Source organism: Orcinus orca, chromosome 12 (assembly GCF_937001465.1).
Source record: "Orcinus orca chromosome 12, mOrcOrc1.1, whole genome shotgun sequence".
In the NCBI taxonomy this organism is placed as follows: domain Eukaryota; kingdom Metazoa; phylum Chordata; class Mammalia; order Artiodactyla; family Delphinidae; genus Orcinus; species Orcinus orca.
The window spans coordinates 30524970-30552798 of NC_064570.1; the positions used below are offsets into that span (position 1 = coordinate 30524970).

At 38.9% G+C, this 27829-nt stretch overlaps 1 protein-coding gene across 1 annotated transcript in view; it reads right to left on the minus strand.

Moving 5' to 3' along the window:
• Nucleotides 1-27829, minus strand: part of ENPP1 (ectonucleotide pyrophosphatase/phosphodiesterase 1) — a 67565-nt gene that overhangs the window by 32293 nt on the left and 7443 nt on the right. The window contains exons 2-3 of the mRNA XM_004263822.4: nucleotides 2829-2901; nucleotides 485-601 (exon numbers count right to left, since the gene is read on the minus strand). Of these exons, the coding sequence (XP_004263870.1) occupies nucleotides 485-601; nucleotides 2829-2901 (190 nt within the window). The remainder of the gene's footprint in view (nucleotides 1-484; nucleotides 602-2828; nucleotides 2902-27829) is intronic.

Genomic DNA, 27829 nt, shown 5'->3' on the forward strand with positions numbered 1-27829 from the left:
ATACAACTCCCAGGTCCATCTTGGCTTCCTCCACCAGTCATTGTCAGAGTTCTCAAAATTTAATCTAAACCTGGCTCGCTCTCATTTAAATGTTATTCCATGTCATACGTAGAGAAGACCAAATCAGACAGAAAATTTCCATAGTCTGATGGTTTTACTTTGAAGTTTAAGTGGACATCTTAAGAACTCTTGCTTTAATAAGCCCATAGAAATATTCATACATTTTAAGCAGCCTTTTTGAACTTAGGTGAAATGCAAATTAGACTACATAGGCTGTCAGCATACATTAAAAACAGGCAGTTTTGCTATCCATAAAACTTTTAACAAGGCAAAATATGTAAATTTTTTCTCTCAGAAAATATAAAGGCCAAATTTTTAAAAATCTCAAATGGGTTAGGTAAATCACATACCTAAAAGATGCAGAACTTTTCTTTGCTCTTTTACCAAGGCCCATGACTCCATCTTTTCCCCTGCATATTTTTACCTGGTTCTATACACGTCTCCTGGTAATCTAGACAGCAGTTTCCAAGGTCAACGCAGGCAACATCACAGCGACAGTTCCCAAATGTTCTCTCAAAACAGCGACCTTTGCAACTTTTAACTGAAAATATTGAAAGATGTTTCTAATCATTATATAATTACAAAGCAAACATCAATTAATACACCTAAGCTAGTTATAGTCAGGTTCAAATATTGTTTTAGAAAACACAGATGGGGTGGGCAATGAAGTTAACCAATAATCTTTTCACAAATACATGTAGAAAGTGACACAAACAGAAGGCAGTAACCTTACAGAGTTTGCAATTTTATCTCTTGCCATAGGAAAAAAAGATGACTTTTTTCTTTTATATGTTATAAACCCTACTGGGGGTAATAAAACTTAAATACTTTTGAATAATAAAGAAAAGAAAAATAAGAAGAGCTTGTTCTGAAGATTTTATGCAGAGTTCTCTAAAAAGTGATAATCTATGAATATTTCAGAAAGACAGAGAATACCTGACTTACATCATTCTCAGTCTGGTGTAAAGGAGAAGTAATGTGTTTGTACAGAACATGTTCTGTGGGACCCATCTCCCACCATCACCTAAAACATCCATTGCACCTTCAGATCCAGCCTGCTCCCTTTGAGAAACTTTCCCAAACTCCCAGTCGAGGTCCTTTTTCCTTTTCTTAAGTTTGCATAAAACCTTACCCTTCATCTCAGTCACTTACTTCCATTTGTAACTAGATCATTTGGTTAATATCCCAGTCTCACCCTAGAGCACAAACTTCTTAGGAACAAAGACCACATCTGGAAGTTACCCACTACACTGTATCCCTGGTGCCTAGCAAGAGCCTTGACTATAGCTGGTACTAATAAGTTTTTGTTAAATGGATAAATGGCAGATATGGAAGGAAAATACTTTTCATTAGAAACAATTTTACATTGTAACTCTTTACTAGTTACCTAGAATAAGTTAGGTTTTTATTGGATTACTAAAAATTCAGGGTGGTAAGAAAAAAAAAACCACTTATAAAATAATGGAAGTCCAAAAGAAAAAAATGAATAATCCTAGCTCTTGACTGCAATGGTCTCCTGACCCAAGAAGTCACTGCCACAGAGTTTAACTCTCATTTAACACCGGGAAACTAGGCAATTTTAAGGAGATGAAATGACAATAATAATTTCTAGGGTCAAAAATATTAACTTTCCTGACCCAAGGGGAAAAAGCTATTATAATAATAGCTATTACTTGGAGCTCACTAATATGTTCCTAGTCATTTAAAAAATAATATGCATTCCATGTTGAGTTTAGATTAAAATTACTGTTTTCAATCATTCGGTTTTATTTTTACATGCCAAACTGAACTCAAGGGGAATTACTTTGTGTCTAAAGGCTACACAGGTGAACACTAAAGTCTATAGCTTTTTAATTTTATTAAACATTGACAGTTTGCTCTGAATAGTTGCTGACTAAATATATAAAATTACATTTCATTCATTTCAACAATAAATGACAGCTTAACAATCACTAAAATTTTTTAAATGACTAATATTACAATTACAGAATAGTTGAACAGAAGGATTTGTTCAATTTTCAAAACCAAATTCCCTAGGAAGACCATCAGTGATTTTAACGGGGAAAAAATAAAAACTACCTCAGAGCCAAAATAATGACTGCTACAGTGTACTGTGATTCAGAGTTTTATTATTCATAGTAATCTTGTCAGTGTTGGCTAGATTTCTGCACTCAATAAAATATATATATATATATATATATATATATATAAGCTTAAAAATATCACTGTTGCTTTGAAATGTCTGCAATTTTAAAAGACTTAAAAGCATGTAAGGATAAGTTTCTGGTTGCCCAGGGATGCTAACTGGTTACCTAGTAACCTCCAGGGCTAACTCCTTAGGGAGAAAAAGTGTTTGGGAGTCACTGGAGGAAGTCAGGGAGACAGGCTCCAGGAGCACAGCACCAGAACCTGTCAGCCAGCTGCTTGTTTGTGTCTTTGTTCTTTATTTTTTGCTGTTTTGAGGTTTTTCTGTTTGTTTGATTGGTTGGTTGGTTTTTTGGTCATAGCCCCTCTTCATCATTATGGGATGAAGTTCTGCAAGTAAATAAAATAGTATATGGCTAAAATAATAAAAGAGCTTCAAGAAAAAGGCTCAAACCAGCATCAAATTTGCACTATCTATGGAGTACTCAAGGGATTAGGACATAACGCTTATCTCAATCATATTCTGAAAAAGGCTGACTAGTACCCCTACACACACACACACACACACACACACACACACACACACACACACACACACACACACAAATTACTGTACTAATTACCTTCTTTGGCACAGCTTGGTTTCAACCCAAATATACAACCAAGGATTGTCGTTAACACACAGACTGACAATACCTGTGGAGAGAAAAAAAAAAAAGATGTAGTTTCCAAGCCCTTTTATTTCTTCAAATGTTTTATTTATTTAAATACTTCTAAACTTGTTGGTGCTGCTCTGTTTCCTGATCTGGTGCTGGTCACATGATGTGTGCACCTTGGAAAAATTCAAACTGCACATTTTTGCTTCAGGTACTTTTCTGTATGTACGTCATACTTCAACAAAGTTTACTTAAATATTAGCAAACAAATCTATGCCTTCCTAGGTTAATGTTGCCAGAAATTTCCCAGTTGATGTAAATGAATCCAGTCCAAAAACTTATAATAATTAAGGTAGGGAGAAAAGAAAACCTAACAATTCTCTACTTGTTAATCCATAAAAGGCAATATCAGAATATCAGATGCCTCTTTTAACAGTTTAATTACACAAACCTAAACACTATTCTCATATTCACTGTGACAGCTTGTGGGAATGAGCAACAGACAGGGTTGGACGACTACATCCCGGACCCAAATGTTACCACAAACTGGGTGTGTAGAGATTTGGAGCAGGTCACTTTAACATTCCAGACATCAGTTGACTCACTTATAAAATTAAAGGGCTGGACTCCTTGGATCCCTAAAAATCTTTCCAGCTCTAACATTTTGCAACTTCCTCATTCTCCACTATTCTGGACTTTGACATTTGACTTTAACTAGATCATTTGGTGAATATGGTGTAAGCGATTACACCATATAACTCCCAAGAACAATGACAGAAGTTTATTTATAAGTTAGAAAAAAAAAAAGCAGAATAATCTACAAAATAGTCCTCAATATTTTTCAGTGGAATGGAGCGGCTCTCTGGAATGTCACATTTCAGGACAATTCAATAAAATATTCATTGAGCACGAACTATGTGTAAAGACTATATTATGCACTGAAGGAAAGAATAAGAGACCCCCCAAGGAGCTTCTATTTTTTGGGAAAAGGCAAAAGCAACAGCACAAATGGTTCATATTTGGTAGACTCTAGTTGCAGAGTTCTATAGCTGTTTAAAGAAGAAAGGCTGCGGTGGCCGGTGAGAAAGAGATCAGAAAAGACTTCATAGAGGAAGCCTCTGGGCTGGACTCTGAAGAGGGGAAATGATGGCATGATATTGCCAGGCAGAGCTGATGGAAGGGAAGAGAGGGCAGAGCAGAGAAAAGCCGGTATAAGGAAAGGCTTGCAGGAAGGAAGGCATATGGGAGGTGGCAGATGAATGATGAACAGCCTACTTTGGCTGGAACCCAGAATATGAAAAAGGGGAATGGACACAGTACGGAAAGGTGGCGTGGCATTTCCCCAAAGCCAAGATGAAGAGATACTAAAGACAGGAGGGATGGGTGAATGGGACAGGGTGGGTGGTGGGTAGAGGCGTTTTTATGTTTTCTGAACTCATTCCCTCCAATAAAACATACTGAGTATTGACTGTATGCTGATCTGTAGTTTAGGTACTGGGTACTCAGTAATAAAAGAGACATGACCTCTGTCCTCAGCATGCCTACTGTCAAGGGACTGCAGAACTAAAGAGGAAGTGAATGGCAAATAAACTGAGGAAGCAGGTCTAACTCATTTCAAAAGAAAACGAAGGTAAAGGAAAAAAGAGTGAAAGTACAGTGGGTCTAAAATACAACAGGGTCTAGGTCAGGTTCTTTTTTTAGGAAATCAAAAACCCAAATGTATATATGTCCATTAAAATAAAGAGGCATCAGAAGAAGAGCTTGAACAAATAAGTAAAGAATGGCAAATAGAACAATGTCGTAAGAGTACTAATGGATTCTCCTAAGCCTTTAATGGTGGTGTAAACTAACACAAACTTATGGAAGAGTAATTCTAAAGAATCTATCAAAAACAATAAAAACTCTCTTACTGTCAATTATAAATATATAGGGAAATGAAAAAATAGTAAAACTAATCTGTATTTAGTATCCTGTAATTTAAACCATGGAAAATTAAAGTTTTATTTCTTTGTAATAAACCTATCAAGAATAGTTTGAACAGTGTTTTATCCACTTCTCACAATACAGAGTGAGAATCTTTTATATGCCTTGGCAAATTGTCACATTCCTTTCTAAGTTTAGATAAGTTTCCAACGTTTTAACCTTTGTACTTTTAATATCATGAAATAGCTCCAAAAATTCCATTAATATGAACCTTTGTATCACTGTCGCTTCCTCTGGGACATCTTCATCCTTTCCATCACAACCATGCTTCTCATGTCAATAAATTCGCTGTCACTACGTTCCTTTGGCTGCATATGTAGAGTCTGTTGAACAGCGGCAGTGTTAGCCTACCCACAGTCAGCTATCTCTTCCGTAACCCCATCCACATTTGATCTGAATTTCATTTCCAGCATTATCACTTTTCTTTTCTTTTCTTTTCTTTTTTTGTGGTGTGTGGGCCTCTCTGCTGTGGCCTCTCCCGTTGCGGAGCACAGGCTCCGGACGCGCAGGCTCAGCGGCCATGGCTCACGGGCCCAGCCACTCCGCGGCATGTGGGATCTTCCCGGACCGGGGCACGAACCTGTGTCCCCCGCATCGGCAGGCAGACTCTCAACCACTGTGCCACCAGGGAAGCCCATCACTTTTCTTTTTTTAACTGCACTTTATCAGCCAATTCCCTCTTTCAATTACTCATTTCTATAAAATGTGATGTAGGTCTACCACTGGCAGATAAAAAAGCAACACAAGTACTTGTTTTTCTGTCTGTGCTGAACTGACCAACAGATGCATAGTAACCAATCACTGACACACTTTAAAAGAAGTGACATTGGTCACTGACCATGATATGCATCTGCTATTTGCATAGTGTTTTGTGGACTGAAAAAGCTAGTAGCAAAGATTGTACTTTGCAATTACTCATGGTCCATAAATCTTAGTTACTGAAATTTGAACCATGTTGTTGGGAGACTGGTGTTATTTAATTAAACTGTGGGAACTGAAATTGTACATGTCAGAGAACCATGCAAAGCTAGCACTGCCTGTACTCTCATAAGTGGGCAGTAATATAGTATGTAACATAATAATATATATATCCAAGGATGTTTAATTCAGAACTGTTTGTATTTGAAAAAAAAAACAACCAGAAACAACCTAAGTTCATTATAAGAAACTGGTTTAAACAGTCAGGTTAATCATACAATAAAATACTCTCAGGGGATTAGCCTCAGAGATAGGTGGGTGAGAAGAAGGCTTAAAGATACAAAAACCAAAAAAAGCTGAGGGGTAGCCATAGGAAGTTGGAAGCAGCCCTTCAATCCTTCTCTGTAAGTAAGAAGCATCTGTGGAGAGTGAGGAAGCCAAGGTGGGGCTCTGAAGTGATGAAGGGGGCTTAGGAGACCCCACGTGAAGGATGGCAGCAAATCAGTAGGGACAACAGAGATGGAGTCAATAATGGAAGAGTGAACAGACCCTCCAGCTCTGGGGGCCCAGCTTAACTGAGATTATGAATTGTTTGTAATAAGACCCAGAGGCCTGGAATTCCAGGAGTGGGAGTGGGGGAGTGGGGTAAAAAGATAACATGGCATGGGGAGATAGGAAGGGAGGGGAAACAGAAAAGGGAACGAGAGTCAAGGTGTGACTGCAACAGCTGAACAGGGAGGGTTAGGACCATGTGAACATGGGTATTTGCCTGGAGAACCGTGAGAAGTGAAGGATCGAGCGAATGAAGGAGTGGGAATGAGGGAGGGAGTGAGGAAGGAAGAAGAACAGAAGTTATGGACTCTGAAGAGAATTTCAGAGTCTGAGTTCTCAGAAGTGGGACGGTTTGGAGTGGAGGTGAACCCAAAAGTACAAACCTGAAATTGGCATAAGGTACTTGCTGGAAGTAAGAAGACGAAAAAGTTCTACTACTTTTACTAGTAATCGGAGTTAACCTTTTGACAATGAATGAAAATCATGATAAGAGAAGTTATTTATATTCTCAAATTTATTGACTTACAATACATATTCCCTCACTGCTGAAGAAATTCAGTCATGAAGATGTATTACCAATAACCTTACTGTTCTAACTAAATATAAAACAAAACTTGTGAACAGTTCTGCTACAAATAAGTCTCATCTTGAAAAAAACTATGAAAAGATTTAGTGGTAAGCAAGCATTTAAATTGCAACCATGAGTTTAAAGCATACATGATATATGAAAATCTTTGCCCTCTTGTTAAGCTACAGAAGAGGCATGCTGATTTTTTTAATCACCTCTTTGTTACTAAAATATATTATTTAGATTTACCTTTTAGATAATGCATAGCATGAAACTGAAACATGACCATAGAAACAATCATTTCACCTCTGTAAAAGATGAAATTTAGGGCTTCCCTGGTGGCACAGTGGTTGAGAGTCCGCCTGCCGATGCAGGGGACACGGGTTCGTGCCCCGGTCCGGGAGGATCCCACATGCCGCGGAGCGGCTGGGCCCGTGGGCCATGGCTGCTGAGCCTGCGCGTCCGGAGCCTGTGCTCCGCAGCGGGAGAGGCCACAGCGGTGAGAGGCCCACGTACCGCAAAAAAAAAAAAAAAAAAAAAAAAAATGATGAAATTTAAATTACCTACTACTTTGTTACACAACACCCAATCATAATAGTTTTTAGTAGGAAATTTCTCTCCAACGATTATCAGAGCTGTGAAATCTAATTCAATTTGAATTTTCTTCTCAAAGTAGTTTAATCCAACAATGTCAAAATCCACCATCCTTTCATATCTCTATAACAATTTAGGTAGTTTTCAAGTTTTGATATTTTCTTAGAAGCTATAGACAAAATAGTTTATCTTAGAAAACATGAAGCTTGGAGACATATAAGCAAAAGTAAAGTTGTTGGAATGTTTTGCCTCTATGTTAGAACAATATTTATTTGGAGTTTCCTGCTTGTGTAGTTAGAGTCCCTGAATCATTTCTTGGACATTTAGTGAACCAAAACAGATATAAAGAAATCACTCAATTTTTTTTCTCACAAATTCCCTCAAACACAGTGGCGTTAACATAATGAGTATTATTCTTTCTTTATCAAGTATTCATACAAATGTGTCTACTGGCCTTTGCTAAAGGCCAGAGATGCAAATGAAAGCAATTCCTCCCCTGACAGAGAAAGCATGTGGACATTAAAATGAATGATTACAATGGAACTGGAAAAGAGCTACAGTTGAAATATGTAAAAAATGTTAACATGCTACCAGCACAGTGGAGAGAAGAAAAGGAGAGAATGGTTACAAAAGGCTTCACAAAGAGAAAGGGGGGAAAAAAGGAATTTCCCCTTCAATCAATAAACAAATGTTGGCGTGCCTGCAATATGCACTGGACTTCGATTCTGTGGAGAAGCACAAAATTAAAACAAAAAGAATTTGTGGTGAAATCCCTAATCTGAGTTGATAATCTATTCAGGGCAACAACTCTAGAATTTGTTGATGATAAAGACAAGAGACAGTGAGAAGTAACCTAAGAATTAAACTACATAGTGACAATGTGTCACCCATGCACCCATGCATAGGTACAGAAACTATTTTTTAACTGTACAGGCTAGCTGTGTTTTATCAACAAGATGCCACAAAGGCCTGCAGCAAAACCAGACTGAACCAGCTAGATCCAAGATGGCAGACAAAGTATGCTAATGGTCACCATTTTCCTTGAGTTGATTTATCTCTGTGTTTCCATATCAACCCCTGAGAGCTGAAGGACACTTGCCCTGATTTATCTCTGTGTTTGTTTCAAAAGTACCTGGTGTTGGGCCGATGGTTTTCAGCTCTACTGGGAGAGATACATGCTTTGAGAGATACACAGTGGTCAATCGCTCAGAACCCAGCCCTGACTTGACCACAGGACCGCATCTGTGCAGATGAAACCTGGAGGAGTCCAAGAGTTACATTTGCTTCATCACCATGCTAAGATCTTTGCCCAATGGGGGGATTGGTACTCTGCTCGCACAACTGGTGCCGTGTGCAAAGGAGTGTGGAAGACCGCGCATGCCTGGGGTTCCCCTGGAAATCTCCACCCCTTTCCTAGTGCCCTGATGACCTGTCTGCCTCCTGACCCTTAAGATTCCCTCACTCCCCTCCCTTAGAGGAGATGGTGCCTTTAGAGCATGAGCTCTCCTTCTCCATTTTCTGGCCATTGAATAAAAGCCTGTCTTGCTTGCACCAAACTCAGTTTCGTTATTGGCAGCGTGAACCTGAGCGCGGGAAAGAACTCCCTGATCCAGCCAGGGGGCCTCAGTTCAGCTAGCGCCCCAAGAGAGGGGCCTGGTGTCTAATTCAGTAACAAATCTATGCAATGGTGCTTTGTGCAAAGCCAGGGAAGTATAGAAAATAACACCAGTCTGGGAAAGAGAGAATAACAGTGATTAGAGTAGTAGCCATCACTTCTACAGAACAACAGCAACCATCCCTTCTGTAGTACTTCCTATGTGCTAGGCACTTTTCTAAGAGTTTTCTATCAAATCATTTAATCCTCACAATAACACTGTGACACAGATTATTGTATTTACCCAGTTTAAGGAAACTTAGCCGCAGAGAGGTTAGCAACTTGCCAAGATTCACAGAGTTGATAAGCGACATGGGCAAGATTAGGACTTAAGCAGTCAGAAGCAGTCAGATTGTAAAGGGAGTGGGGCAGGAGGGTGGACACGGGAGTGGCTGAAAGGTGGCTGTGGCCTTCGGGGCGGTCAGTGTGGAGCTGCTGCGGATTTAAACATGAAAGTGACATGACTGGATTTATAAATTCTAGAAAGATCCTTTGGTGACACTGTGAAAGGCTGTGCCATAAGCCACTCACCTGCCTGTCTTCTCTCAGGAGATGCTCTGTCCTCCTCTGGGTCTTTCCAATTACTGCAGCCCTGACCATGCTCTGGGAGATTTGTTTATCTGTCTGTCTTTGACTGGACTGTGAGCTCCAGGGAGGCGTGGATTTATTGACTCATCTCTGTATTTTCTAGGTCTAGCAGAGTGCCTAGCGCATAGACATTCAAAATAACTGTTGGCCTGAAAAATCAATAAACTGATTTAATTAAACAACTTGGGGGGAAACTATAAATCTCCCCCTTTTCTTCATCTGAGTTGACAAAGTCAGTTTGTTAAGTGCCTTTATATAAAGGGTGCCTATAATAAATATAGGGGAAAAGCATTTTTTTAGGAAATGGACAACTGCTGGATTTGGTATTCAAATGTGACAGATGCCTCTCCAATTTGAAGATGAATTAGCTGACCACATGGCCTATCAGTCAGTCCTCTGACCTTTTACTCAAGCAGCATGCTTTCTGGAAACGACTCTGTGGGAACTCAGACCTATGCGTTGCTGGAGTCTTCGGGGGATTTCCTTTCCTAGAGGATAAGGATTAGATCCTAATGCAACGAGCCCAGGGCCAAGAAACTCCCACCGGCAGCTCAGAGGGATGTCACGCTCAAAGATAATGTCTTGTTTTTGAAGAACTTTGAAGTGTTACAAAGTTCAGTGTAGAAGTTAGAACAACTGCTTGAGTGTATTGAGAAGTTTTTTAAAGACAAGGTTCTAACTTTTGCTTGGCCTCTTATATACTCAGTATCGTTTTAGTTACACTTGACTTAACTGAAGATTCTCCCAAACGGCAGTGAAATTTTATGTGAAGCAATTTATATAACTGGTCAAATGAAAAGGGGGAAGGAGATACTACGCACTGGACAAGCACATCACTTAGAGGCAAACCTCACGCTCAACCTCTCAGTGAAACCTGAACACGCTGAAGAAGTTGACATCTACCTGGCAGAAAGGGGTTCTCTTTCAAAATGGTGAGGGTTCAAATCCCACCTCCGTTCATTCCTTTTTTTCAGCATTCAACAAATATTTCCTGAGAGGCTACCACGTGTTAAGAAGAGTCTCGTGGGCTTCCCTGGTGGCGCAGTGGTTGGGAGTCTGCCTGCCGATGCAGGGGACGCGGGTTCGTGCCCCGATCCGGGAGGATCCCACATGCCGCGGAGCGGCTAGGCCCGTGAGCCATGGCCGCTAGGCCTGCGCGTCCGGAGCCTGTGCTCCGCGACGGGAGAGGCCACAGCAGCGAGAGGCCCACGTACCAAAAAAAAAAAGAAGAGTCTCGTGCTGGGTATACACCAGGAAATGGAAACATTTCAGTGTTTTCATGGAGCTTACCTTCTTGTGACTTATAGACAACCACCAACTATGTGACTTAGAAATGTTTCATATCCTTGCTAAACATTATTTTTTATCTATGAAGTAGTGATAACACACACCTCAAAAAATTGGCACAGGGCTTCCCTGGTGGCGCAGTGGTTGAGAGTCCGCCTGCCGATGCAGGGGACACGGCTTCGTGCCCCGGTCTAGGAAGATCCCACATGCCGCGGAGCGGCTGGGCCCGTGAGCCATGGCCGCTGAGCCTGCACATCCGGAGCCTGTGCTCCGCAACAGGAGAGGCCACAACAGTGAGAGGCCCGCGTACCGCAAAAAAAAAAAAAAAAAATTGGCACAAGCCTTGGACATAATTTACAGAAAGTACCCAGATTGGTGACTGGGGCACTGAGGTACTCCATAAATGACAGTTCCTACTAGGAATATCCAACTCACTTAGAGCACTGAGACATTACAGATTCTTCCACAGGAACGATATAACCTTATCAATGTTTAATCAAACTTCAGGGCATTCTTTCTTATTTGCTGTTAAAAGAAATGCCATAAACTAGTATACTAATATTTCCCTTTTTCTTGGGGGGGTGGTTAATTCTGCAGTAATCTGTTTAACAGTGGTTGAAGACCATGCACTGGTAAAGAAAATATGTCAAAAAGGTATAATAGAGAAGAAAAGCAAATTATTATTTTGCAGGGAATGGCTGTTCTGGTAACTTTAGTTGTACCTATACAGCAGCTCTCCAACCCCTGCCACTGAAAAAGGGATCCATGTAAACACCAATTTGTGTATTAGAGATTACTACAGATTCATATCTGCACACTTAACAAAGATTAGCTGTGGATTGATCCAAGCACTGTGCATATAAAAATCTCTAGAAAAAGTCTGAAACAAACACCTTAAAGTATACATACTTCTCAAAAACTACACTTCCTACACTTCATCCTAAGGCAAAAAAATTATGTACAAATATTTAGATACAAATATATACATGCAGTACTATTTATAACAAAAATAGACATATGTACAATGTCTAATAATAGGAAAATGGCTAAAGAAAATATGGACTATGTATATGAGTATTATACAGCCATTAACAGTTATGATTTAGAAGAATATTTAATGACCTGGGGAAAGACACCGTTGAGTATGAACTGCAAACTATAAAACAGAATAGGCAATATGGTGCTAATTTTATGTTACACATAATACATAGTTTACAAATAGTCTTATCTCTGGCTGATGGGCTCACAGTGATTCTTGGTACTTACCTTTATTTTCCAGTTTCCACAATGAACCCATATACTTTTAGAATCAGTATACTGGAGAACCCAGGGGGCTAGCATGGATACTAATGACCCAGAGTAAAGTTTACCTCATTCTGGCATTTTAGTGATCTTCAGCATAACAAGAAGTCCTCCCTGCCCACTTACTCTAAGCAAACTCTAATCAACAAATTCTGCCTCCATTTAACCTACCTAATCCCTCATTCTTAAATATCAATGAATCACCATGATTCACCAGTCATTTGAGGTAAGCCTACAATATGAGATCAACAAAAAGAAAAGGCCTAAGATCAACACAAAGGAAAAACAGGAAGGAGAAGAGAGATAAACATTTAAAACAAACCCATCTAAATAGTATTCTCAATAGGATTCAAGAAGTTACATACAAATCTTGAAATCAAAAGGCTCATACTACTAATATCAAGTAACCAGAATAATAAATCAAAGGCTCATACTTATTCACATCACTATAAAATACCAGAACACTAACAATAAAAAGATCTTCAAGTGAAGGGCTATGCCAACTTCACTTCACAATAAGCAGTAAAGAAGTATAAGATCAGAGTTAGTTTTTCCTTGAAGGACAGAACTAACTGTGGAAGCTCTCTGGGCCTGGAAAGGTCTGTGCAAGAAGTTTATTGACTTCTGGTTCAATCTCTTCATTGATTATAGAATTACTTAGATCCTCTCATTTTTCTTGACTCAGTTTTTCTTGGAATTTTTCACTTCACCTGCATTTTCAACTACATTGGTATAAAGTGATTTACAATAATCACTTGTTATTTTTTCAGTGTCTGTAGCACTGAATTTGTGTTCCTTTTTTTCATTCCTGATGTAATTTGTGCCTTCTCTCTTTTTTGGGGTAATCAGGCTCACCATGGGGGATCATACCTTTTCAAAGAATCTGCTTTTTACTTTGTCAGTCTCTTTTTTATTTTACTGATTTCTGGTCTTATCTTTATTTTTTTCTTTCCTTCCATATCCCAGGTCTAATCTTCTGGGTTTTCTTTTATTAAGTTGTTGATATGGACGCTTAGGTTTTAGCTTTTTTAGACTTTATTCTCTTTTAATATTACTTTTATTCTAACTTTTAAACCCCTAAGACATTGTTGTTTTATAAGTACATTTAGGTTTACCCAAATATTTACAAGTTTATGCATTTTAATGCATTTTTTCCTTTACACTTTTCATCTGGAAACATCTGGAATCAGCTTCCTTCTGCATAAAGAAATCTTTAAAAATTTTCCTCATGGCAGATTCTGTCAGTGTGTGTTAGTATATACATGTCTTTATTTTATTCTCGTTCTTGAATGGTATTTCTGCAGGGGATACAATTCCAGTCTGGCAATTGTTTTCTTTCAGCACAGTGAAGATCTCATTATACTATGAGAATTCAGCTGTCAGTCCGTCACACTTGAAGAAAATTTGTCATTTTTCTCCTATGCCTCCAATGATTTTTATTTTTACCTTTGTATTCTGCAATGTTATTCTGTTGTTTTTTGACATATATTTCTTTTATTTATTCTGCTTATGATTCAATGAGCTACTTGAATCTAAGGACTGATGTCTTTCATCAGTTCTAGAAAATTGTCATCTCTTCAAATAGTGTCCAAAATAAAAGGTAAAAGGGATAATACTATCAGTAATCAGGAAACCTAGACAGTTTTTTAAAGAACCAAATAAAATTTTTAGAAATAAAATGAAAAATAAAATGAACAAAATTAATTAAGTGATTAGGCTTCACATCAGAAGAGATGTAGAGTAGTGGAAGACAGAATTTGTGAGCTGAAAAATAGATCGGAAGACATTATCTAGCATGTATCACAAAGAAAGGTCACAAGAAATTATCCTTCTAATTCAATTCACTATTATTTCTTCCATATTTTCTTTAAAAAGGACAAGAATTTTATAATCTGTGTCTGATAACGCTACCATCTGAAGCCACTGTTTGTTTGCTCCTGCTGTGTGATACTTCTGCTGGGTTTTGCTCATGTTGCCATTTTCCTTTGTGTGCTTAGTTGTTTTTAACTGTGTTCTGTTCATTGATGTTAAAAATTCTCAGGATTCTTTGAAGCTGAGGATGATGGTGTTTTCCTCCAAAAAGGATTTATGTTTTGCTTCTGCCAAAAACATTGGGGAAATTTCAAGTTTGAGACCACCTTCACAACTTGAGGTAGATAAAGTGAGATCAGCTTGCATATATCTTTATATATGGAGGATACGCCATAAATTACACAATACCTATGTCCTCCACAGGATGTTCCAACTTCATACAACATATTACATATATAAGATAATTCACTTATAATATAATACATAGCTTATAAGGTATATAAGCGTGCACAATTTCTTCATAAAATGAAATTATGACTTCAAAACCATATCTCAATTTCTGATTTCTGATAGTTTCCAAAAATATATCTTTTATATCTCTGTCTCTCTGGCCCATGCTCAACCTCTTCAATTTCAATTTAAGAAATATTAGTCCCTGCCAGTACTATTCCAGGAAATATCTCACACGACAACTGTATTAAGCTGAATGTCCTTTACCCTCACAATTACATCAGCATTGGCAATTAAGAAAATAATGATAATATTTATTCTCTTATTGACAGGTCTCAATTAGGAGTCACAGAAATCATTATCACAATACCAACTTATGACTAGCATAGGTTGAAGATTACAATGACAGAGGGAAGAAAAGGTGCTAAAATAAAAGTGTAATGGGGGAGTCATTTTATGAAGGTTCAAGCAATAACTAGCAATTTCTTAAACTATAATACACACACACACACACACACACACACACAAAGAATGACAACAAAACCCCAAAAATATCCAGGGTCTTGGTGATCAAGGCCATCTATCAAACCACTGCTTATAAGAGTAACTAGAAGGACCAGTCACAAGGCTAATGACAACATAACGGAGAGGAACACCATGGTGGGTTCCTTTGACTCTGGACAGATCCATACATGTGGGGAAGAACGTGTCACTACCTGCGCAAGCCCAGCTGCTAAAGCACTTCTAGGACCTCTGTATGAGTTATAAGCAAGCTAAGATCACAAGCCGTAGCACTCCCCCTCAGAGAGACTCTTACTTCTACGGATAGAAGGAACCTCTGCTCTGAGGATACTATATTTTCCACAAACTTTATAAAAGGGAAAATATTACCTTTAAAATGAGAGATGCTAAGACAGGAGTCCACAAAAACAAGCTTCAAAGACGTATCACAGAAAATTTGGTTGACTTTCTAAGAATTCATCATTGACACAATTTTTTACAATAATGATTAACAGAATTGCTGGATGTATACCATCATTTCCAACAGTACTTCTTCCAATTTATGTCAGAAATATTGCCATGAAATCTGGCACATTTCTTAAGATACAAACTACTTCTCATATTTAGTGAATGGGGGAAATCAGTAGCAGGCTGAGTTTAATAGACTTTACCAAAGTGAATTCTAGTCATGAGTAAAAAGAAATATATTCACATTGAGAAACTACACACTCTTCCTTGGTATTCTTTTTTCTCATATCCTTTTAAAAAAGAACACAGGAGAAATAAACTTAGAAGGCAGTAGAGCAGTTTTATGAGGTACAAAATATCATTAAATTAATATTTAAATATTTAATGTAATATTTATATTATTATTATTTTTAACACTGGCTCTTAAAGGCTCCCCCCATCTGTCACTGAGCAGCTCTGAGCTTTTAACCCTTTCCTAAGTGAGAAAGAAAGATAATGGCAGACATATTTTTTACCATTCAGATATGACACTATGTACATGAAAGATAGAGAAGATAATGCCCTCAATCAAACATAAATCTGTTAGGAGTCGCTGATAATAGAAAGTGCAGTTCAAAACAATTATCTTGAATAAGCACAGTGCTGTACACACTTGGTTGAACCAGTCTCCCGGGCAGATAAAACTATGAGGGTCTTGTCTAAACTCTAATAGTCCAGAGAAGGGTTTTGGCACTTCTAATATTCAACCAAATAGTCATGTCATCATTTCCCTAATTTTCAATGAATTATCCTGGTAAAATAAGCATTTGAAGAAAAGTCTCAAAGAAAGCTCAAATTAGTGGCCCATGGGAGCTAGTAATGATAATTGGAAAATATTTTTTTAGGAGAACAGGTTAAAATGGAATATCAAATTAAAACTCTAGCTTAAGAAAACAGAAACAATGTTAGAACTTTACCATAAACTGTAAGTAAATTATTTAAATTCTATCCATTTTTGATTAAAAATATAAGTCTGGCAGAATTGTAGCCCTAATCTCAAAGAGACCAATAACTCTCATGCCTTTATATCCAAATTAAGATGTGAGTTACTTCTGGAGCTCTGTGATACTGAGAAAAGCACGTTATCTACAGCCCCTTTATTGGGTTGGACTGGGTATTTTCTCTTCTCCCTAATAAATCTAAAATATCTATGAATCTACTTTCCCCTGACATTTGATCTTACCTTTATTTGGATCACCCCTAACCCCACATTCCTCTCTTAAGGAATATTACCCCAAATATATACATGTATTAAGATATCTTGTTGAACACAGGCCGTTGGAATAAACTATTAGGCCTGTCATGAGAAGTACCTGAAACACTAGCCTGCAAGCCTTACTTTCCCAGGTGAAGCAGAAAGGGGGTCAGAAACTCACCTGAGCCGTATCCTCCGTATCAGAACTTTTCCTGGGGACCCTGCAAGGCCTCCAGAGAACTGCTTTATCTAGGCCAGTAATTCTCCTTTCCTATAGTGTTCATTTTTTCCCCCCAGTTTTATTAAGAAATAATTAACATATATCACTGTATAAGTTTCAGACGCACAGTATGATGGTTTGATTTAAATATATAGTGAAATGATTACCACAACAGGCTCAGCTAACATTCATCATCTCATACAGGTACAATAAAAAGAAAAACATGATCATTTATTTTTGTTTCCAAAAGTACCAAACATTTTCAAAGGAAAAAACATCCAGTACTTATAACTTCTGCTTGAGTGAGCAAATCACTTCTCCCAGATCGCAGGGACTGCTTTCACAGACATTTCCCTCTGAAGACTTTCCTTCATACTTTTCCCTCTGTTTCCCTCTGAAGTTAAAGGTCAAAGGATAAAAGTCCATTTGGTAGTTTAAAGTAATGGTCTCAGCAGAGATTCAGCTTTGATGGCAAGCTTCCTTCCATGACTCCCACACCCTCACTGAATCTTGAGATGCAAGCACCTAATCAACAAGATCAGTAACAGCAAACACCTCAACACAAAGCAGGATCCTCTTAAAAAGCTGGTGGGTAACTCCTCAGATATAGCCTCCTGCCCCTAGAATTTCTACTTACACCCACCAATGGGTAATGCCCACAAGGGATCACAGAATTATTAAATATCAACACTGTTCTTAGTCTGATGGCTTATTTAACTGTCTTCTGTCTTCAACAGGACTGTTAGTATTGAAAAATACATTTTTGTGGCCTCTCTTTATCTAATCTTCAGAATTACCTTAGCTTTTTAAGAAAAGCAATCTATTGAGAAAAGAGATCTTGAGGGAAGTATATAGTAAACTGGATTTCTATCTCTTGCCTTACAACAAAATAACATCTGAAATAAATATTTAAAGGTATAACATGAAACCACTAGAAGAAAATATAGGCAAATATTTTTATTTTTTAGGATGATAAATACCTTTACAAGCATGGCACAAAATCCAAAAATTATAATGGAAAAGCTGATATATTTGATTTCATAAAAATTAGGAATTTCTGTAAAAATTCCCAAAAAAAAGAACCCCTAACACAAGAAAAATCAGGGTGGGAGAAACTAAGGTAAAACTTTCCAACATGTGACAAAAAGTTAATTTCCATGATAGATTATGAGTGTATAAAAGTTAAGTAGAAAAAGATAACTCACAATTGTAAAATACCGAAAGTAATAAACCAGATATTTCAGGAAATAAAACAGCTAATAAAAATATGTCATACGCCTTCATTAAAAATCAAAGAAGTATAAATCAAAGAGTCCCTTTTTTACCCAATGAAATTGACAAATGTTAAAAAGATTGATAATTACAAGTGCTGGCAAGGATATAAGGAGAGACAGGCACTTTCACACTGTCTTCATAGAAGCATAAGTGTCTTTCTCAAAGGTCATTTAGATGAATCTATCTAAATTCAAAATGTACATATCCTCCACTCTTGCAATTCCAAATCTCTTATCTGATAGAAAGGTTCACATAAGCAGATGAGGATATGCATAGAGATATTTATTTATTGCAGCATTATTTGTAATACCAAAGACACGCAAATAACCTAAATTTCTGTTAATAAACAACTGAGTTAATATAATGCATTATGGTAAACGCAAACAATATAAAATACTATCCAATTACTTTAAAATTATGTAAATCCATACTGAAATACTTACTCTTAAAGCCTTCAGCCCCCTTGCCGGCAGTCTACTCTGAGGCCATCATGTTGTGAGTAAGCCCAGACTATCCCAGGCACAGAGACCAGTGGGGAAGTCCTGAAACTACATGAAGTGGGAGAGAGATGCCTGGCCAGCATCTAGATGCTCCATTCCCTGTTGCAACTCCAGCCACCATCTGACTGCAACTGCATGACAGACCCTGAGCCACACCTGCCCAGCCAAGCCTTTCCTGAATCCCTGACCCATCAAAAACCACTAGGGGCTTTTGAGTCTACAGAGCTGATGACCAGATGCTGAACAGAGATGAATTTATCAAGCTGGTAGTACTAACCAACATGGCTTCCTGACCACATGAGAGAACATGCTTGCTTTTCTTTCTCCCAGACTTTATGCCTAAACCATTTCCACAGCAAAATGGTAAACAAAGGAATCTAATAGCTGATTCTGCTGAAAGTGCACAGCTGGCCAGCTTCATTCAGAGGTAACCACCTGGTTCTTCATCACTTCACAGAGAAGGGAAATGTCTGGAAACTATTCCACAGAGTGATAAAGGGATGTGAGTGGTGTGATGTGTACTTTTCTCCCTTTGGTAAATGCACAGAGAGTTTAGGCATATATGTTTACATAAGTCCACTTCTAATTTTCAGGTGGAGAAGTGGACTTTTGGTTACACTCACTAGCTTTATAGCAGCAAGAATGTTAGTAAACATTTAGGGGAGAAAAAATAGGACAAGAGGAGCCTAAAAATCCTATCCCAGAAAATAAGGGGAGGCACACATACACTCACACACAGACACACACACAGGCCCACACAATGATGGGGTATGTCAAAAGGTATAAACTCCCAGTTATATAATAAATAAGTGATAAAGTGCTGGAGATGAAATATACAGTATCGTGACTATAATTACTAATACTGTAGTGTATATTTGAAAGTTGCTAAGAGAGTAGAACTTAAAATTTGTCATCACAAGACAAAAAACTGTAACCATGTGTGATGACGTTTTAGACTTTCAGATTCATCTTCTAGCACCAGAAAGTAAGGGAGTACTAAACACATATACACAATGATGGGGGTATGTCAAAGGGACACAGGAGCCAACTCCCAATGGCCAAAGCTGGAATAATTTTGAGCAAAAATATGAACAACATATTATTAGGTTATAATCCAAAGTGTAAAATAAATATCAATGAGTTAATACTGATATAAATAAATGATTGAATAAATTAATAAGAGTAGACAACTCTCCAGTACAGAAGAATTCCAAACAATCTATGTAGATACCCCACTCTCAAGGTGAAACAGAACTCTCTCCTCTTTAAGTGTGGGCTGAACACAGTGACTTCCTGCCAAAGAGTACAGAATGGAAAGGCACAAAAGACAATATCTTTGAGGCGGAGAATCCTGATAAACACTACCTCAGCCAGGTAATTAAAGTTAACATCATCGATGATTAAGTCACATTAATAGCATAGACTCTTGATATGGTATGTTGAGAACGACACTTTACCTCTGTGGTCTGTCTCCCAGACCTCTCCTCATACCCGTCTCAGCATGAGGAAAACATCAGACATTCCACAAATATACATGACCAGGCCTCCTCAAAACTGTCCAGGTCACCAAAAACAAGGAAAGTCTGAGAATGTCTGAGAAACTCAGCCAAGACGAACCTAACGAGACGTGACATTGGAATGTAACATGGTATTCCTGGGTTGGATACCAAAACAACAAACAAAAAGGACCTCAGGAAAAAATTAAGGAAATATGAATGAAGTTTGGACGTTAGTTAATAAGGCTGTACCAGCATTGGTTCACTAGCTGTGACAAATGTACTATACTAATATAAGATGTTAGTGACAGGGAAACTGGGTGTGTGGTATATCGACACTCTCTGTACTAGCTTTGCAAATTTTCAGTAAATCTAAAACCATTCTATAAATAAAGTTTATTTAAAAAGGGAAGGAAAAAAAGAAATAGGCATGAATCCATATTATTCCACCACAAAATGTCCACTATTTAAAAACGTTGGCTACTTTTAATTTTTAAAAAAATGCACACACGTAAATGTACACAAGTTTTTCTATATGCATTTTTTAATCAAGAAATTATTCTATACATAATTTTGTTTCTTTTTTGCATGTAATACTATTTCATAAGCATTTCTTATTTTATCAATAAATTCTTTAAAATATATATATATTATTAAATTTAGGTAGAGCCATAGGTTGGGATATGGACCCATTTAAACAATACATGGTATTGTTAAGTGAAAAAGCTGAACCTCCGCTTTATATATTGCAGTGCTATATGATTTTTAAAACTAAACAATGTGCAGATGCTGCTTTCACATCTGCTGCCGTCAGTGATGGAGACTGTGATAAGCTGCCTGGATTTGCCTTCGGGAAGGAAGGAATTACTCCCCTGGCTGCTGGGGGTGCCAGCCGGCAGGGCCTGCCTCAAACTGAAGAGCGCACTTGCCCAATGCCACACCCCTTCCCAGGAAAGACAGCTCCCTCCTGGACAGCTCTAAATGGTCATGCTAGGAGGAAGAGTTCACGGAGTCGGAGGGAGGCCTCCACTGAGAGACTGCCTCACAGCTCACCTCACCCTCCCCGCAGTCCTTTTCCTTCCATAGGAGCTGATCTCAAGGGCACACCTGATAAAACCCCTGGGATGCCAGTCTCCATCTCAGAGTCAGTTTCCTGAGAAACCCAAACTCTGACACTGTCTTTCTCCTGAGCTTCTATCTCAGAGAAAGGACCTCTTAGTAAATATCAGTATATTGCCCAGGTTCCCTGGCTCCAGCATCAGACCAGGATAAGCCAATGGGAAACACTGACAGAAGATCGGAGGGTGGGAGGGCGGGAGAAGTCAGAATACATCTTCCCTGTTCTAGCCTCAGACAGGACCCCTGGCAGGGGCTGCACCTCTCCAGAGTCCCAGCTCCTACAGGGAAGTCCTGGCTGCCAGCTCTGGGTTTCATCAGCTTTTCCCTTTGCCTTTCCTGCCCTCAAGGTAGTACAAGCTTCTTTCTGGTACTATTCCCTGGGTTGCCTCATTGCCATACCATCCCGTTTGGCTTTCGGCTCTTCCAATATTTGACTTTCAGCTCTTCCAACACCTTTGTAACTGGTTTCTTATATTAAATTCTCTTGATTAAATTACCAGGTATGGACTTTTCTTTTTCTAATTGGCCGTACAGCAAATGATCAGACATCAGATATACACATACACATACCCCAAGGCATAAACGAAGCTAAATTAAATATAGGCAAAGAACTTTTCATTCTGAGAGTTTACTTGTTTTTAATTCTCAGTCTCCTAGATGCAAAACATATTTTAATTAGATCTTGCTTCAGTTGGATCTCAAGGGGAAACAACAAAAGCACTGCCAAAATAATCCTGAAAACAGTTTGTTTCATTAGAAGCTACAATCAAGAAAGACATGACTCACTAAATAAAAGGAGTATTAAGTCATTTTAGGAAAAAATGTTTTAAGTTTTGTTTTAGCTCATAAGACAGGAAAGAGAGGAAACCAGTTTATTAACGGTACAGGACAGCCCTTGCCACCCTCACGCAGAGGATGAAACAGATGGACTAAGAGGTAAAGGGCTATGGGCTTTGTCTGAACGACATTGTTTTTCTTGCCTAGGCAGGTTTCCTGCCTATGCAGGTGGTACGTCAGAGACAAAGAAACACAAAAAGAGAAAGAATATCATATTCAGTTAAGTTTATGTGATTGATTTCTAGTTTTTTCTGAAACAATTTTTGGAACATAATGACTAGAGCACCTTGCATTTATTCTTGAAAAATGAGCTCAGTGGAAATAGACAACAAAAAGATAACTTCCAGGGGCTTCCCTGGTGGCGCAGTGGTTGAGAGTCCGCCTGCCGATGCAGGGGATACAGGTTTGAGCCCTGGTCTGGGAGGATCCCACATGCCGCGGAGCAACTGGGTCCGTGAGCCACAACTACTGAGCCTGCGCATCTGGAGCCTGTGCTCCGCAACAAGAGAGGCCGCGATGGTGAGAGGCCCACGCACCGTGATGAAGAGTGGTCCCCATTTGCCACAACTAGAGAAAGCCCTCGCACAGAAACGAAGACCCAACACAGCAAAAATAAATAAATAAATAAACTCCTACCCCCAACATCTTCTTAAAAACAAACAAACAAACAAACAAAACCCTGCTGTGTCCATACAGCATGATTCACTTTAAAAAAAAAAAAAAAAACTTCCAGAGGATTTTTGGTATTCTCCCTGAGGACAGAATGGGATTAACAGGGAGATTAAAATGACCATTTACTTTCTTCAAAGATCCAGTGGTTAGGTACTCAATCACAATTACACTCAATCACAATTACAGTCACAACTTAAAGACAGAACTTAAAATCTGGTAATGGATACAGAGGTTTATAATTTAGGAGGGAACCATAATTTTAGAGAAGTGTCACCATTTAATGTGTATATTTAGGCTTAAGTCAACAAAATTACATGCATTCATTTGGATAAGGAATCTTAAAATTATATTTGTAAAAGCATTCACAACTTAGCTCTCTTAAGCAACTCCTTTTCTTCTAACAAATGTTTCTTCAACAAACAACATTTGTTTTATGCACATTTTCATTATTACTTGCTGGAAAAAAACATAAAAGTAAAAAACCCTATGATGTCACCATCTTTGGCATGATTCAATTCAAGTTTTTAAGATGATAAAATGTTCCCTCTGTCTGTGCTGCCCTACAGGGTGGTACCAGCACATCACTGCTGAGCACTTGAAAAGTGGCCAGCATGATGAGGAACTGAATTCCTTTTTATGCTTTTGAACTTTAATTCATGCAAATTTTAATTTGCATAGTCACATGTGAAACTTAAAAATCTAGTAGAAAAGACAAGTAGTTATGAAATAGCCAAGTAAAAAAATAAGACAGTTCTCTTTCTACACCCAACATGCTCTCTTTAATTTGTTCTTGCCGCTAAAGCTAAAATGACCTTTCCAAAATGTAAATGAGACTTTGTCACTATGAACAAAAGTGGAAACAAAACCAAGCAAACAGAAAAATATGTCAGTGATTTTCAATTGCTCTTAAAACAAAACCCAAAAGTCCTAAGATGGTCTGCAAGGCCCTGCCTGGACCTGGCCCCTGACTACCTTTCCTGCCTCATCACCCATCACACATCTCTCTGCCTACCAGCTACCTGGTCATCTCCCAATTCTGGGTCACACCATGCTAACTGCTACCCCAGTCCCTTTGTATGTGCTGCTGCCTCCCTCCCAATTCTGGGTCACACCATGTTAACTGCTACCCCAGGCCCTTTGTATGTGCTGCTGCCTCCCTTCAGAATCCTCTTCTGCTCGCCTGTCACTTCCTCCTGGACACCTTCTTAGACCTCTCTGACTAGGCCAACTCCCCCTCACTACCCTCTCTCACAGCCCTGCGTATAATTTCTAGGCAACACCAATCACAGCTGCAGTGAGAGACACTCTTGCAGGATTTTTTGATAAACATCCAGTCCTGTGGGGATGGACCATGAGAACATGGTAAGTGTTTCCTCTCCCCTCACCACCATTTAGCCCCCAGCCTCTTAACCATTACTGCCCGCACAATAGGAACTCTAAATATTTGTTGAAAAAGTTACTAACCATAACCATAATAATAACCATAACCCCTAATCTAGTCTCTACTATCTTTCAGGCACTTTTCTAATTAGTTTACATAGATTAATTCATATAACCCTCAAAACAAACCTGTGAGGGCTTCCCTGGTGGCGCAGTGGTAGAGAGTCTGCCTGCTGATGCAGGGGACACGGGTTCGTGCCCTGGTCTGGGAAGATCCCACATGCCGCGTAGCGGCTGGGCCCGTGAGCCATGGCCGCTGAGCCTGCGTGTCCGGAGCCTGTGCTCCGCAACAGGAGAGGCCACAACAGTGAGAGGCCCACGTTCCGCAAAAAAAAAACCCAAAAAAACCACAAACCTGTGAGGTAGCTACTATCATTATCTCCATTTCATAGGTGAGGAGACAGAGGCATAGAGAAGTTAAGGGACTTGCCCAAGGACACACAACAGTTATGGGCAGAGACAGGATTCAACTCCAGCAGTCTGGCCCTTAACCTCTAAGCTCTACGGCCTTTATATGATTAAGTGGCAACTGCGGTTAAGTGATCCAGGGACAGGGGATACAAGCCAAAGAGCAGTAAAGGAGCGTTTCCTTTGGGAGGATAAATTCAGTTGGATTCCAGGGGGTACCTGGTGTTGGGTGAGAAAAAAGGAGGTGAAAGACCACTTCTGGGGTAGAGAAAAGAAATGGTCCCTGTAAAGTGTATCTGGGGAACAGTAAAAATCTGAGCTGTAATGGAAGGTGTGTTTCAACACAGCTGGAACTTTCGTGAGATAGGCATCTTGAGACCCTTTCTGACCCTCTAAATTGGAAAGTACCACCAGAGCAGAAGCTGAAAAATAACCTGAACCCTTTGAACTTCTAAATCCAAGTTATGCATATAACACGTGTGAGTCCCCTATAACATATGGGACATAGAGTCCCCTGAGGTGTGGGCTCCGTACCAGACTCGCTCACCAGCCAACACGTTTGCTCCCTTCTGCCTCACACAACTGTGCCAATTAAGCAGATAAAGGGCTTAACATAGGGTCTGACATATAGTAAACTCAATAGAGGCATATGGGAATTCAACAAACACACAGCACTTACTATGTGATGGGTCTGCTCTGAGTGCTTAACAAATATGGACTAATAAATGGCTACACATATATGTCCCAGGCCTGCAGGATTGCTATGAATGGATGAAGCTGTAAGTGTTAAGCCCTCAGTGGTAACACTGTTACCTGAGTGACGAGAAATAAGGCTGAAAAGAAGAGTGCATTTAGGAGTACACAATTTCCCACATGTGTTGTGGCAGTCTCTGAGAAATTCTGAGCGGAAACAAAGTGCAAGGAAGTAATTATTTTCAGAAAACTAATAATTGAACCATAAGAAGAAACATAGGCAATGGAGATGGAGTTGAGGGATGAATAAAACAAAAACTGTGTCCTAAAAAATATTTAAATTCTTGGGGAATGATTATGTCTGAGGTATGAGTAGAGATGCTTTCAAAGATTACCCCATGAACTAAAGTTGATAAAAGTCTCAAAATCCCATTCATGAAATGTGCATTAAAAAGCTGTCTAGCAGGACTTCCCTGGTGGTCCAGTGTAAAGAATCCGCCTTCCAATGCAGGGGACGCGGGTTCAATCCCTGATCGGGGAACTAAGATCCCCCATGCCGCAGGACAACTAAGCCCGAGTGCCACAAATACTGAACCCATGCGCCTCAACTAGAGAACCTGCGTGCCACAAACTACAGAGCTCAGGCACTCTGGAGCCACGCGCCACAAATAGAGAAGAGAAAACCTGCACGCCACAACTAGAGAAGCCTGCGCACCGCAAGGAAGAGCACACACGCTGCAATGAAAGATCCCACGACCATCAACGAAGATCCTGCGTGCCACAACTAAGATCCGACACAGCCAAAAATTAAAAAAAAAAAAAAAAAAGCCATCTAGCAATGGGAAAATCTCATAATGGAAATATAAGTTAAAAAAGAAAATAGAACAGTATATGCAGCATGATCCCATTTTTGTTAAAAAAAAAAAAAGTGATACATGCACATAGAAAAGTCCTGAGAGAAAAAACCAAAATATTAATAACAGATAATAACAAGTACACAATCTTTATTTTCTCCTTTATACTTTCTGAAATTTCTGCAATACATAGTATCTTTATAACAAGGGGAAAATATTATAAGCTCGCTATACAAAGATTTAAAACCTAGAAGAAATCCACCTAATCCAAAACTCTCATATTATGGTCACAGAAAGTGAAACAACTGCTCAAAGGTCACACAGCAAATAATTATTGTGACTCCAGGTTTAGTACCCTTCACATGACCCGTCTCTCAAGATCTTTGAAGCTTCCCAGAAAAATCAATGTTCTCTTTTCCTTTGAAAGTTTCCAAGAAATGACAAAGGCATAAATACTTTCCTATGTCAACGTTCTTCACATTTACTTCCTGTGAGCTGATCAGTAAGGTATTTAATTAGTGTACAAGCAGAGCTGTTCTGTACTGTTTCTCTGGTTAATCCAAAAGGAGATAAGATCAACAGTCTATTCACAGTGCTCCTAACCTACACCCTTCCCACCTGATATACTGCATTCACCTATTTCTCCTGGTCTCGGAAGTTTCTAATCTAAATGGTGCGGGGTGGCACTTTACAGGAAGCCAGTGTGTTTGGACGATGAAGTATTATGGAGTAAACTCTGTGCCAAACACATCAAACCTGACTCAATACATCAACACCACTTGAAAAAGCCCTGGTCTAAGACTCCTTTGTTTTGGTATTATGTCAAGCATATTGTAGATTGTTGAGAATGTACTGAAGTGGAAACTTTGAATTGAAGAGTTCTATTGATGGAGCAATGTAAAGTGAAATCTACTTGATATTCTGATAGATGGATGGTTGAATTGGAAAGAACATTGGAGTGTTATCAGATAACAGCAAAGGCAGAAGACTGGCACAGTGGACAGCAATAAAGAGCAATTAAAGGACAAGCCAAGGCAGGGTAAGGAAAGGCAATTAAAGAAACAAACAGACTGTGTATGAAATGTCCTGTAGACACAAAAGCGGTGGGGCTACTTTAATCAATGTGCCTCTTAAGTTCAAGGTAGGAAAGGGGCAAATGCAATTATATTAAAATTCATTAGTCTATCTTGCAGTTTGATTGGAACTTACACCCATGCATAATTTTGTAAATCATCCATTGGTCCTTTGGAAAATATTGGTTCACTGAGCTACGTATTTCTTTCAAATGTTGACACATGTCATTGTACCAGATGAAAAAAATCACATTCCTTACTATCTCCATCTATTTCGTCCAAAAAATCTTTAAGGATTGGGACGCTGTCAAGCTTACAGTGGCAGAAACAAGTTCTCCAAAATTTCAATTTTTACCTAAAAGATCGAATTTTATCACAGGAAGCAGGTACCTCATTTTGTTTTCCTGGAAGTGACAAGCTAATGCTTTTCATTTTTGCGAAAGTATGTGCCGAATACCCAAGTCTGAATC